This window comes from Python bivittatus, unplaced genomic scaffold (genome assembly GCF_059951505.1).
Source record: "Python bivittatus isolate LINGU-HERP-01145 unplaced genomic scaffold, Pbiv_v1 ctg000850_np1212, whole genome shotgun sequence".
Taxonomy (NCBI): domain Eukaryota; kingdom Metazoa; phylum Chordata; class Lepidosauria; order Squamata; family Pythonidae; genus Python; species Python bivittatus.
The window spans coordinates 33,135,711-33,150,657 of NW_028277112.1; the positions used below are offsets into that span (position 1 = coordinate 33,135,711).

General features: G+C 37.2%; 1 protein-coding gene across 9 annotated transcripts in view; it reads left to right on the plus strand.

Annotated features, from left to right (window-relative positions):
* Positions 1–14,947, plus strand: part of CDC14B (cell division cycle 14B) — a 61,951-nt gene that overhangs the window by 25,455 nt on the left and 21,549 nt on the right. For 7 of the 9 annotated variants that reach the window (XM_088130017.1, XM_007429485.4, XM_007429487.4 and 4 more), the window contains exons 5-12: positions 5,357–5,433; positions 6,600–6,666; positions 7,237–7,299; positions 7,669–7,756; positions 8,001–8,231; positions 9,807–9,945; positions 11,439–11,592; positions 12,027–12,124. In XM_088130017.1, coding sequence (XP_087986143.1) covers positions 5,357–5,433; positions 6,600–6,666; positions 7,237–7,299; positions 7,669–7,756; positions 8,001–8,231; positions 9,807–9,945; positions 11,439–11,592; positions 12,027–12,124 — 917 coding nt within the window. Of the gene's footprint in view, positions 1–5,356; positions 5,434–6,599; positions 6,667–7,236; positions 7,300–7,668; positions 7,757–8,000; positions 8,232–9,806; positions 9,946–11,438; positions 11,593–12,026; positions 12,125–13,017; positions 13,163–14,947 lie in introns of all 9 variants that reach the window. The other 2 variants (XM_007429489.4, XM_007429488.4) reach the window with 1 other exon arrangement.

The window sequence follows — 14,947 nt, forward strand, 5'->3', positions numbered from 1 at the left end:
TGTAATTCAGGTGATCTTCTCCAGGACTCATCTCTGTGTACTTTATTTTCTCATCTTCTTCCTTCAGGGTAAGCAGTTTCCTTCACCTCTTGTGCTCCCTTTTTTTTTTTTTTTTCCTAAAAATCCTTCCTAGGTTTCAACATTTCTAGTTATAACCCTGTTTTAGATGGCGCTGTTGAAGCAGAAACATCATCTCTGATGTAGCTTTCAAATATTTAATTTCTTTCCCATTAGTAGTTTGAAACTAGATGAAATTAAATATATGCCATTAAAATCAGTTTTAATTTCTAGGTTAATGCATAAAAAGTAATGCCAGAAGTATGTTTCATGTTCAGTGTGTAGGTTTTCATAGGCATTTCTTTATTTTTTTAAAATGTGTTTTTCAAATTTTATGTGGCTGCTGGCATTTTTCTTTTGCTTCTTACAATGTTCTCTTTCTCTCTGATTGTGTATTTCATACAATACTCTTGTGTGTATTTTATCCAAGGGATGATATATTACCTTGTCTTTATCGCATATTAATTGTCAAGTTTTACTTTCCACTGAAAAGATTTTTTTTTCCCTTTTACATGGTTTAAGAAATTTCTGTTGCCTTTAATTTTGCATTAATTGATAAGTTAATGTTTGTTCACCGGCTTACGATTGTGACTTTTGTAAGGATAGCCTCTTTTTTTTCTTTTTTATAAACTTATGAAAAGGTGCTTTTTAAATAAAGTAAACTGCTGGAGAATTAAACTGTCCTTAGACCAGCAGGTCTTGATTTCTGCTTTTCCTAAAAATGTGCTTAACTTTACAGGTCTCCCTCTCTCCTACACTTCAGGGCAGCTGTTTTAACTTTAATTCAACTTCATTGCATGTTTTCAACCAGAATATGAGTAACAGAGATTTACATATATTCTATAAATAAGCTACTTTGGATGCTGCAGACAAACTGTTACCCAACTGTTAACCTGGTTACGGGTGCTTACTTCCTTCATTTGAGTTCAAGATCCTTCCTTCACAATAATTCAGTGTTACATCTCCATCAATATTAAAAGTAATTGACTGGAAGAATTCACTCCTAGGTTGGGGGAGAGAAAATGAAATCCACGACCTGTTCTTAATTTTTTTAATATGATTGCAGCCAGCTCTCATTGTGCCTGTACTGAATCTTCAGATAAATGTCAGAAGAAAATAAGGATTCTGTTTCTTAGTATCACACAAGGAGAATTGTGAATATATATAGATTTGTATTGCAGATTAATCCAGTGCTGTTAAAGCAAAACTTGTTCTGAAGTTTTGTATTGCTTACACCTAGCTGTGGAAAAAAAATAAAAGCTGTATAACAATTAATGATTGTCAGTGATTAAACTGGTGGAATCCATTGCTAAAACATTGTTATAATTAAATAAGTATGGACTGATCAGTATCTGGGAAGGAGACTGTGAGCATCATGTGTAATACAAATTGGGATGAAATATCTTCTTCATAGTAAATGTTAGTTTTGATTACATTAAATCAATGTTTAAAAGAATATTAAATACTATTTTTAAAAAAATATAGAGCATTTCAAAGAAGCTAACTATTGAAATGCAAGAATTGTTTTTCAGCTATAATCCATGTCTTTCTTAATTTACTGGTAGTCCTCAAGTTACGACCATTCATTCAGTGACTGTTCTAAGTTATAACAGCATTGAACGAAAGGACTTATGGCTGGTCTTCCAAGTTCCTGCTGTTGCAGTGCCCCCACAGTCATGTGAACAAACTTTGGGCACTTGCCAACCAGCTCACACTTACAACCAATTGCAGCGTCTCACAGTTACATGGTCGCAATTTGCAACCTTCCCTACTGGCTTCCCACAAGCAAAGTCAATGAGGAAGCTGTTGGGGAAGGTTGCAAGTTGCTCAGGTAAGCCCACTCCCGCCTTTCTTCCCTCACACACACCACCACTCCCCTTCACTCATACACACTCCATGGCCTCTTTCCCCAGCCTCTCTGCACTCTCACACACCCTGCACCCTCTTTCCCCAGCCTCCCTGCGCTCACTCGCATACACCCTGTGCCTTCTTTCTCCAGCCTCCCTGCACTCACACAAATGCAAGGACACACCTCGCACCCTCTTTCCTGGCCTCCCTTTGCACGCACATGCGCACCCTGCACTCGTTCTCCTTGTGCTTGCATGTACACACCCCACACCTCTTTCTCCGGTTTTCACTTGCACACACGTACATACCCACCAGCGCCCTCCTTCCCAGGTCTAGCTACGCTTGCATGCAACCTGCACGCCCCCCCTTCCTGACTCACAGGTGGCCTGCACCAGGCCTCCCAGAACCTCCCCCACCCTCTGCAATGATGTGACATCGCACTTTTTGACCGCATCACATAGCAACAGCAATCCTGGTCCCAGTTGCAATCGTAACTCGAGGACTACCTGTATGTACTATACTATTCTCTCATATTTTCTTAATAGTAAATGTCCTCTGTCTTCCTCTCAGAAACTATAATCCTCCTTACAGAACCAAGATGAGAGTGTTTTATTCTCCTTTCTGTTTAAAAGTAGTTTACTGTCTTTTAAAAGTAGAATCCAAGGAACGAATTTTTCTTAATTGCATCCATTATATTTGCCTAAGTGGAGAATGTAGTACTGCTTGGTACAGCTTTGCTTGTCTCTAGGGAGAGGAAGTATAAGACTGCATTTTGCAAGTTAATTGCATTTATCCAGCATGGTGAATACAGCAGGATTGAGCACCATCTTCGTCTGTTTTGCGCCTGGAAGGAAAAGGAACAGCAATCATAATTCCATTACAGCTGGAATATATGAATATGTGTACTCGCATTCTTCCTGGATACAGATCACTCAGATTTGCTGTGGAGCATAGGAGTTATGTGCTGTAGAAAGACCATCAGTGTGAAAGGGATACTTCATCTAACCTTGCATGTTGTGTTATGAAAAATACAACATTCTGAAGTCTGAAGAGAACTGAATGGCTGTGTTAACTATACCATAAATTAAAGGTTGTGTATAAGTCTTGTAGAATGTGCTGCAGTGCACCTACTTGGAGGAGTAAGAAGGTAGTTATAAAAACCAACATCTTGGAAATCATCACATTTTTTTCTCAGAAATATATTTTATTAGATTTAAATACCGCATTCCTTTCAAGAATTCAAGTGATGTACATAGTGCTCCCTGTTCTTTTTTCCCCATGGGCAGGATAGGCCAAGGAGTGTGACTGGCCCAAAGTCATCCAGTGACCTTCTCCAGATGAGGTTGTTTCCCCACCCCTAGTGCAGCAATTTAACCACTACACCACACTAATTCTTCCTCGTCTATGTTCCTGCTGCATCTGACATTAAAATCACTCATTTTAATTTACTCAACAGAATTGGCAAAAGGGTTTTCAAATAGCTTTGGGTGGGGTGGGGGACACACCATTTCTGGGCTACAAATTATGCAGCCCAACATGCTAGTAAAGGAAATACAGGTAGTCCTTGCTTAGCCACAGTAATTGGGACCAGAAATTCTGTCACCGCAATATGGTCATGAAGGGCAACATCACATGACCGCGCCACTTAGCAATGGCAATCCCCAGTTACCATTGTTAAGTGAGGACCTCACATGATTGTGACTTCTGACTTCCTGCCAGCTTCCCCACTGACTCTGCTTGTGGGAAGCCGGCAGGGAAGGTCGCAAATCATGATCACTTGACCGTGGGACACTGCGACATTCTGAAATCTGGGCTGGTTGTTGAGCATCTGGATCATGATCATGTGACCACAGGGGCAATGCAATGGCCAGAACTTCCAAGGACCAATCGTAAGTACCACTCATTCAGCGCCATCACAAGTTTGAACAGTTGCTGAATGAGTGGTCGTTAAGCAAGGACCACCTGTAGAATACAGTTGGAATGAAAGGTATATTTTCATCTTAGGGCAACCTTTTCAATCTAGTCCTCAAAATTTCTAGCCAGGAGGTCAAATGAAACTATTACTCTTGAAATTTGATGTTTGGAAATGATGTTATTTTATAAAGTATTCCCCACCCCCATTTTATATGAATGCTGATCTGCTTGCATGTTTCTACAAAGTGTTTTACATTTATGTAAAGGTTAAGTGTTTGAAGTATTAAGGTTGAGTATTCCTTGTATTTGAAATACTAACATTAACATTTTGTAGTTATTGTCAGTATAGTTTTTCAGTGCAGTTTCTAATTACTAAATTTTCTTGAAGCTGATCTCTTACATTAACTATATTAATTAACATGGCCTGTGACTCTCTCCTTCAAGTTTTGTGATAATAGCTAGTTGTGTTCATGAGAGCATAGCATCTATTCATCAAAACAAAATTTGGATGTTCTTGAAACAGGACCTGCCATTTTAATCTGTGTAATGGATAATTACTTTGTGTACAGCTATATTGTCTTGGGAATGCTAATTGGATAATAAAGACTTGGAGCCATAGAATTATGTTTCACCTATAATTTTAGCCTTTATTTCACCTCCTAGGAGAATCCAGACATTTTGGGAGAAAGAAAATTTGTATTACTTAGTTTTTAGAATGTTTTTAGCCTAAAATTGGGGTTGAAATTTGTTAGTAATTGCTAATCATTGAGCTGTCTTTTTCTTGCTTTAATTTTTTAGTAATCAGAGTAGGTATCTGTGATTTTATTATTTTATTTTTAATAGTTAACTGTTAAATGGGTGATATGAATACCTGGGTTGATGGGGAGTGATTAAGTAATCACAGTACAATATAAAGTCTTTAACATGTTGCTGGAAGTCTTCTGTTTATTGTACTTTTAAGTAAACAATACAGATAGAATTAATGGAAATCAAATCCTTTATGACTGGTGGGAGTTCTATGTCACTCTTGGGCTAATAAAATGTAGTATGAGTGTGGTGCAGTTTCCTCTGAGTATTCAGGTACTGGTAAAAGCAATTTATATAAAGTAGCACCCAAATGATTGCATTAATAGTTACCAAATAATTACAACCCTGGATCTGGCTGCTTAAGTGCCAGAATGTTGTTGTGCTTCTTCAGACCTTGATTTAACCATTCTTGTTCATGTATGAAATAACTAGTTTTTTGAAGCATGTTTCTGGCTTGGGAAGTGAATGTTAAAAGAATGAGTAACTAATTTTGAGTTGTAGATTTCCTACAGTGACACTTTATGGAGCTTGGAAAGTATTCTTATTTGTATGACTTTTTGTTCAATTTCAGTTACCTTATTACTGCCTTCATGCTGGCCAATATGTTGTACTTTCAGTTCTATTCTCCAACTGTGTGTCTTGCTTGTTTAGGGGGTAGAAATACAGATAATTTAATCATGAATTCCTTAAAATTCCCTAAGACTGTTTTTTGTTTTCTTTCTTGAAACAGATAATATACCTGAGGGAATCTCCAGAAAGTGTGTACAGGCATTTATTATTTGGAAATGTGTCCTATCTTCCTTTCAGGTAAATAAAAGTATGCAAAAAATTTTTACACTGATCCCCTGACCCTTTGGAATATGTAGATCAGTGTTGTTCACCTTGGGAATTTTGAGATATGTGAACTTCAACTCCTAGTATTCTTAGCAATGGCTATTTTAGCCGTGGGATTCAGGGAGTTGAATTCCATATATTGTATTAAGGTTTTCTATAGTGGCTGTATTTCTTATGCTGCAGTTGAGTAGCTGTTCCATAAATATGCAGTCTTGCAGATGAGCAAAGTATTTATACCTTGTTAATTTAATTCTTAATTTGTGTGTGTGTGTTTTCTGTGAACTTGGCAAGGAACAAAAGTAACTAAGAACAAGAGAGAGAACCATAAATAATCAGTCCCCCCCTAATTGCAGTTTGCACCCATGGCTTAGCATAATGAATAAGCAAAATGTAAGCTATTATTTCAAATTAGCTTATTGCTATAAGACAGTTAACTATTTGGCAACCCTCTTAGCACCTCATGTTAAATTTAAAATATATATCAAACAAACACATTGTGACCTTATGTAATACTTGAACTCAGGTCTGTAAAAAGAGAGACTCCCTGTTCTCAAACATACACTCTAAAAGATACAACTCCAACAGGTAAAAGGATGGGATGGGAAAAGGAAAAGGGGAATAGTTTGATATGAATTCTTAATATTACAAGGCTATTAAATCTGTTTTCCTGCTGATGGAATGGGTTTGGATGATGGAAAAGTCTGATGGAACTGTTTCTCAAGATGATAGATGGTACCCATTTTCTTCTCTCCCTCTTCCACCTCTTGGTGGAATGGAATTTGTTTCTTCTTTTTGGATCAGCAGCCTTAATAAAGGTCTGCACTTAAAAATGCCATTGAATAGAGGTTATGCCCATTATGTGCACTGCTTTACTACTGTTGCTCTTTGATGTGTCAGATTTTATCATTTTAACAGCCTTATTTACAAGTCAACTCTAGCATAATAGTTCAGTATAACATTCCAGAAAAGCAATAAGTGGATGCTAAAGAATTGGAGAACAGCTGGTGGTCTTTCAGTCCTTATTAAACCACTTAGTGTTGATGTAATGAAAATGAGTATACAGAAGTATAGGCAAATGAAAAACATCAGCTGTTTTGTCTTGCAAACTGAATTTGAGCTCATATATATACTCCTTACAGGGATGCTGCATTTGGTACCTGCAGTTTTCATCTAACTTTGCTTGACTGTTTCCATGCAATAAATAAGGTTAGTAAAATACATTTCAGGTTAGTGTAATATATAAAGACTATTCTTTATTTCAACTGTTGGAATCCTGAAGAAATTTTATCTTTGAAATTAGACAATTCAGGGAGATGTCAAATTCTGAGATAGTTCCAGGAGTGAATATGCAAGAAGACCCCCTCAAATCTTCTGTGGACACCTTTCCTGCCTCTGAGTTCCATTCTATATTATTCAAGCATTCTGACCCTCAATATTTTCATGGTCCAGTTAGAGTGTCTGCTGTCTGCATTTAACTTCTGTGATAAAAGCTTCATTGTAAAGCTGAATAGCATTTAAGCAGTAATAGCTCTTAAAAAACGCTTTTTAAGTGTTCAGAGTCTCCAACTTGGATTGGGTGTGTTGGATTTGAATTTACCATGCTTGCTAGAATACAGAAGTTGATGCACAGCTCATCTGGAAGGCTTCTGGTAGGAGTATTTAAGTAAGAGAAGTTACTATACTGATGATTGGTAAATAAAATATTTAGAAAGAACATGTTTATCATCTACCCTACCAGGTTTCTACATGTTAAATTCATTCTCTTATGGATTTTAGGCATTGCAGTATGGCTTCCTTGATTTCAATACATTTGATGTAGATGAATATGAACATTATGAGGTAGGCATCATTCACTTTTCTAGTAACTACTTACAGTTACTGTTGAGACTACATTTGCATAAAATTGGCATGCATTACTTACAACTCTTGAATTTTTTTTTAAATCTAAATAAGTGGAGTGGAGTGGAGAAAGTAAGTAACCAAAATATGTTTAGGTACACTTAAAACTCACATGACAGACCGAGGTGGCTTCTCAGCCTTTTGGCTAAGATCAAATGTGTGATAGCACGTGGTCTATAGTCCCAGATGAAATTGGAAGTATATATTCTTGAACACTACAAAACCTTCGCTTTGTTCACCAAAACAGATACAATCTAATGCTAAGGATATGTCAGAAATGAAGTGAAAATTGTGTTGTTTTCTTAACAGAGGGCAGAAAATGGAGACTTCAATTGGATAATACCCAAAAAAATCATTGCCTTCAGCGGACCTCACTCAAGAAGTAGAATTGAAAATGGTATGTTTAAATGACAAAGAACATTATGACATGCTGTAGGAAACTACCATATACCGAATCAGACTGTTGGTTAATCTAGTAGCTGCAGCTGCCCAAGATTTAGGGCAGAAGATTCCCTTAATGTAATCATTAATTATCAGAATGAATATTTGAGGGAGGAAAATAGCCTTGTATAGATTTGATTGCTCTTTTTCCAGTGAGTTGTACTTGACATAATTTTCTGCATGTGCTTTTTTCCTTCAAGGGTATCCACATCATGCTCCTGAGGCCTATTTTCCATACTTCAGAAGACATAATGTTACCACTGTAATCCGCCTGAATAAAAAGATGTATGATTCTAGAAGATTTAAAGATGCAGGGTTTGACCATTATGATCTCTTCTTTGCTGATGGAAGTATACCTAATGATGCTATCATCAAAGCATTTCTGAACATTTGTGAGAATGCTGAAGGTGCTATAGCAGTTCATTGCAAAGGTATAAAAGTGATGAATTCAGATAATTTATTTTATTTATTTATTAAACTTGTCCCTGCCCATCTCCGTCCAGTGGGGGACTCTGGGTAGCTCACAACATATTAAAACAATAAATAGATATACAATTAAAAGCTATACCAGTACACATTTACAGAAATAAAAGGAAAAGGAAAATTAATGTCTGTTTATTTACTTTATTAATCAAATTTATATGCTGTCCATCTCACTGTATAAGTGACTTTAGGTGGTTTACAAGTGATAAAAAAAGCTATTAAAATCTTTACAAAAGTATACAAAGCTAAAAGGCAGAGTGTGTCCTCAAGCCACCAATCACCCCCAGTACTGTGAACCCCCATTGGGTCCCAGTGCCAGTTGACAGACCCAGGTCTTGATGCTCTTCCGGAAGGTGAAGAGTGGAGGCCAGTCTCACCTCAAGGTGCAAGATGTTCCACAGGGTGGGGGCAACGGCAGAAAAGACTCTCCTAGAACCCACCAGTCGAAATTCTCTAGCCGACAGGGTCCTTAACATGCCTTACCTGTCGAACCTTTTATATATTTATATTTTTAATTTATAAATACACATTAAATTATGTATTATAATGTATATTAGTATTTATTAATAACTAATTAATCATTACTAATAAATGATTTTTTGTTGTTCAGTCATTAAGTCATGTCCGACTCTTCGTGACCCCATGAACCATATTGCGCCAGGCCTTCCTGTCCTTCACTGCCTCCCTGAGTTTGCTCAGTTTCATGCTCATTGCTTCAGTGATGCTATCTCACCATCTCACCCTCTGCCGTCCTCTTCTCCTTTTGCCTTCAATCTTTCCCAGCATCAGGGTCTTTTCCAAATAAATGATTAATTATTAATAAATAAATACTAATAAATATACATTATAATACATAATTTAATAACAAATATAATGAATAATTTATATTTATAACTGTGTTTACAACATGTCTTACCAACCCCTGAGGAACTCATCAGAATTGGTTACCTGAATACTGCCTCAGAATGTATTTTTAATTGGCTTGATCAAAATTAGGTCATTTCACTCAAAAAGCTGAAACTACTTATACTAGAGGGTACTTTTTTCTCATTCTTAGGATAGAAGAGGTTATTCTGTCTTAAGCTACAACTACTGTGGCCTCTTGCTACAAATCTGATGACCCTGTCTTTGCCATTATCTGTATGAAAGCATGCTAATCTAATATGCTTGAGACAGGTTATGAAATGTTAATATGTGCCACTAAAAGCCTAATTTTCCAGTGGGCTGCATGCGATTGCTCCAAGTATTTTCAACTCAAATTATCGGCATAAATGAGTGATAACATAGAGTAGATCCAGGATACTGCTTATGAAAAACTTCGAAACCCCCCAAATGTTGCATATTGTTTTTGTCATCTTGAATTGGCTTAACAAAGATTTTTAGGATTTTTTCCTATTAGCAAATTCAACCCCCTTAGCTTTTTGAACAACAGTTTTTGAGGTTGTCCTATTTTTAAAATTTTTAATTGAAGGCCTCCTTATTAAAACCCAAATAAAAGTAAATTTCCTTGTGTTTTTATACAGCTGGACTTGGCAGAACTGGTACACTTATAGCCTGTTACATTATGAAGCATTACAGGATGACTGCTGCTGAAACTGTTGCCTGGATTAGAATTTGTAGACCTGGCTCTGTGATTGGAGCTCAGCAGCACTTCTTGTTGGAGTAGGTATACATTTAAATATGTATGCATGTATGTAATAGCAGGATGATTAAGTGTTAAATCTAGTAGTAGTTTGCTGTACCCAAGCCAGACTTCTCTAATCTGGTGTCCTCCAGATATGTGGTCTAGCCTGACCATTGATGAAAGGAATTACAGTTCATCATATCTGGAAAGTACCAGGTTTAAAGAAAGCTACCCTAGGCCCTAGCTTCACTCAAATGTATAATAGTTGTCCTATTTTCATGCATACATACATAGTAGGTAGGTGTTGGTGTACCCACATACAGGTAGTCCTCATTTAATGACTACAATTGGGACCAGCAACTTGGTCATTAAGTGAAGTGGTTGCTAAGAGAAACTGCAACTGTGCTTATGATCTTACCTCAGCTTTCCTTTGCTTTTCAGACCTGCGAAGGTTGTAAATGTGAGGATTGGTCATAAAGTTACTTTTTCATCACTATTGTAACGCAAATGGTCACTGAAAAAAGGCAGTCGCTAAACAAGGACTACTTGTGTATATTATATATATCATTGTATGTGTTTGTATGTTTCAACCATATAGCCAGGTAGAGAGTTACTAGTTGTTTGCTTTTTAAGGACATTGATCATTCTTATCACTTTAAGATCTGAATGGAATGAGACACTGCATTACAAACAACCTGCAGTTGCTGCTGTTAGTCAGAATTGCCCATATCTATTCAGCGACTGAATGTTTTTTACTTTATTAGGTTAAAAATGCTGGGTCCACGCATTATATTAAACCCACAATGTTGTTTGTCTATTTGTGGCTTAACAAGTTATATGAATCCAGTCATTGTGATTTCTACATCATGATTTATAACTTAGCACAAAAGGGAAAAGGCATTATGATTTACCATGCATAATAAGATCATAGTTTAGTCAGTATGTTAGCCTAAATTAGATCTATAGTTCCAAGTGTATGATTCCAAATGGTCAGTTGTGCTCACTAAACCTGTTCTCTTTGAAAGCCAATCCATTAATGCATAAAAGTAAAATTTAGCATTTGTTTTCAAAATTACGAGTTTCATTAGGTGTGCCTTTGTCTTTCCTGGTAGGTCTTTTTACCCACAAGCGCCATGTTTCTGCTGATTAGGGATGAAGGTGGTTTTTGCTGAGCCTCTCTGCATCCCACCGGGCTGCCTCTCAATAGTGTCCCAATAGCTCAACATTTTGGAAGAGGCACAAAGAGCTACGTAGGGAAGGAGGATGAGTGACAGTCATGGCCTTTTCCATTAGCAGACACTTCTGTTAGAGTGAGAGCCCTTCTCCAGATAGACGATAGAAATAGTTGTATGCAACCCAGGAGAGGCATCGTATGATTTCTAAGAAGCATACAGTGCTAGAAGTAGAACTGATGCTGTATCAGTGCCCGTGCAACTATTAATGTCCCATACTGAAATGACTTGATTTGAATTATAAATATGGTCATAAATTGAATTTAGCTGGTTTCTAACTCATTTTCTCTCTATTATAGGAAACAGTCAGAACTTTGGCTGGAAGGTGATATTTTCCGTTCAAAGCTAAAGAAGACTCAGAAGCTTGCAGTTACAAAAATCGTTTCAGGAGTAGATGACATTTCAATTAATGATTCAAAAAATCAGAATGCCAGCAGAAAAGATTCTGAACCGGTAATCATCCGCATGGTGTGCTGTTGGAAATCTTAGGACTGTTTTTTTTTAAATGTGGGTATAATAAAGCAAGAGTGGTTGGATTCATTTGTATGCTGTTCCGTATTTCTGTTCCTGTTAAGCATTCCAAGAGTAGAGAGAATAATGAACAGATGAGCCTGTTTGAAAGGACATTCTGCAAGGGAAGTATAGGCATAATAGTATTTTTTGCCGAAATGCCTCTTTTCTGCTGCTCAGGTTTACCTTTTGTCTTACTGATTTGACAGCTGCATTAACAAAAATTAAAATAAAATGCTCAGAACACTTGTAAGATCTGTTATCACTGGGGTAAAACAATCCATCCCTATCAGGTACTGTGCTAAATATGATTCTTCAATAGTAAGACTTGGAAGATTTGTTATAAATAATTTCAATGGCTTACCATTTATTTACAGTACAGTGATGAAGAAGAAACACACACAGTAACACAAGGGGACAAGCTCCGTGCCCTTAAAAGTAAAAGGCAGGCAAAAGCATATTCAGTTCCACTAACGTAAGTTAATTTTATTTTGATTTTGTAAATACAAACACCATTTTTGGAATTTATTTGGTTATGTTCCATGTTACTTAAAAAAGCTCATTCTAATTTCTTGTGATTGAATCACTTACAAGCCTTCTCATTATCTCATTTCGTTATCACCAGATTCTTTTGTCCTTCACTAAAAGGTACTCATGACCTTTCTCAAATGCTTCTTTAAACTGGATATTACACCAACATCTCAAAGCTTTTTTGTATTACATTATCAATGTCAATAGTATTGAAAAAGACTCCTCGATGAAAGGTCAGACTCATCATTTTAGTCAGAACAACCTTCTGTCTAGGGATCTTTGTTTAGGAAGCTGTTGCCAGTATAAGCCCTTGTGATGGGTTGTGCTATATCTTTAAATGGGTATGATAAGTTTGTTTTTATTGGGGTTAGAAAAAAAAAGCATAACTGGTTAAAAATGCCATGCTTTTAACATAAACATTTGAATATTGAAAAACAACAGTTTCCTCAGTGCTACATTTTGTGAGTACATCCTAAAACATGTAAAACAGATTTAATCTGTTAATCCACCCACAGAATGTATGTAATATTGGTACGCCATTTTGCAAACAAGGTTGTTCTTGTGCATTTTATTTAAATAGTACTTGAACCAGTCTAGGGTTAATTCATACTTTAAGGTGAAAGTGAGTTGCAGAATCATTGCAAAGGTGCTCCTTAAAAACAGTTGGCCTTTGCTCAGTGAGCGGAAAACATTTTCTGTACTGAAAATTAATAGACGTTTATTTTCTTTTAAAATTGCAACTGGCTGAAATGTACCACTCATCTGCAAAATTCTTGATTTTCCCACCCCCTTTGACTTCATGTTCATCTCTTCCTCCCCACCCTCGCTCCTTTTTAGATGTCTCCTAGCTATACTGGCCTCTGCTCTGAGTAGCATTGTCATCTGGTGGATTGTGTGTGGCTCCCTTCTTCCCAACCTGCTATTCTGTCTAGATGGTTTAAGAACGTAGGTCCATCAGAACCTCCCTTGGGAGAGCCACTGTGTAAGTGTCCCTATTACAATCTCTTCAGTAGCTCATTTTCTTGCCTTATTCATAAACGCATTGCATCTAGCTTTTATTACCATCTCCCCCCCACCCCCCTTCATTTAATCTCTAGCTACTTTTACAAGCAAAAGGGGATATAGTACAAGGGGTAATTTACCTGTCTTAGAATTTTCCTTTGAGATGGAAGTCTCTTCTGTTCTGTGGGTTGATCCATATATTTTGTGCAGAAAACCTTTATATGCAGTGCTATTTTGAATGTATGGTGGGATGGCTTCCTTTTCAGCATGTGAAAGGAATTTAGTCTCTTTCTGGAATCCTTTGAGGTTAAACCTTGCTTGTGTTTTACATTTATATTTTCATTTCGTAAGTGTGAAGACCTGTAGACAAGTAAGCACTTAGTCTAGGCATTCAGTGCTACAGTTCTGTTATACACTCACTTCTCATTTAGCGACCAAATTCCTTTCCAATGACCAGGTCGTTAAGCAAAATGGTTATTAAGTGACAGAGACATGAAGATCACTGGTTGCTGCATTCTCATTCAGATAAAGTTCTCTCATACAGCTGTGCCAGCATTATTCTCACTCTGGCGTGCATTGTCAGGTGCATGAAATTTGGTCATAAATGCACACATTGGTCAGAAAATGAATTTTCTATTACTATCGTATTTGCAAATAGTTGCCAGCCAAGGTAGTTACTAAACAAGGAGTGGGTGTATGTCCTTTTCCTTCCCCTCTTCCCCCATTTCCATGAATACTTAGAAGTAATGGAAGCATTCCAATTAGTAAACATAGTATTTGGCTCTAATAGTAATTAAATTAAAGAAAAAGGTAAACATTTTTTAGTGTGCTGCTGTTCTAGGCCATCAGTAGGCAGTCTTTTCAGTCTTGGGGGCATATAGAATACTAAGTGAGAGGTCAAGGCTACAAGCCTATTAATATTTATTGACTGACTGACTGACTGACTGACTGACTGACTGACTGACTGACTGACTGACTGACTGAGGCTTCTGTGCTGCTAAATTCCCATAGGCTGTAAAAGTTTACAAACCACCACAACAAATGTTAAAAATTAAAAAAAAAAATCAAATGTATAAACACCCCCCAAAACAGCAGGTGAAATGCCATCCCATGGTGTTAGGCAGAATCTCCACATTCCCAAATACCTTCCCAAAGATCCAGGTCTTTACAGTCTTTTAGAAGCCCAGTATGGTGGAGGACCACCAGATATCCAGGGTAAGCTATTCCAAGAAAAGGGAGGTCATCGCCAAGAGGGCTCATCCCCAGGGTCAGTGGCATCCTCAAAGAAGGGACCTTCAGAAAGCCCTTATTACCTAATTTCACTGGATGAACAAATTTAATCCAGAGAAAATGGTCTCATACATATCCAAGTCTGAGCCACAAAGGGTTTTAAAGGTGACAACTAGCATCTTGAGTTGCATCTGAAAGCTAATTGGCAGGCATTGCAGCTGTTGAAGAAGTGGTATCACATGGATAAATTTTGATGCACCCACAATTACATGGGCAGCTGCATGCTGTACCAGTTGAAGTTTCTGAATGATCTTCAGAGATAGCCCATGCAGAGGAAATGCAGTATTCCATCTGCAAAATGATTAAGTGACTATGTACAAAACTTTGTGATACTGAAATGGCTGCACTTAATGCACAAGGTCCAATTTGAACAAAGAATCTGCTACCCACAGCCTCCATGAGCTGTTTCAGCAGGAACTGTGAATCTGGGAAAATTCCCAAATTGCCAGCCAACTCTGTTCAGGGCAGTGCAGCC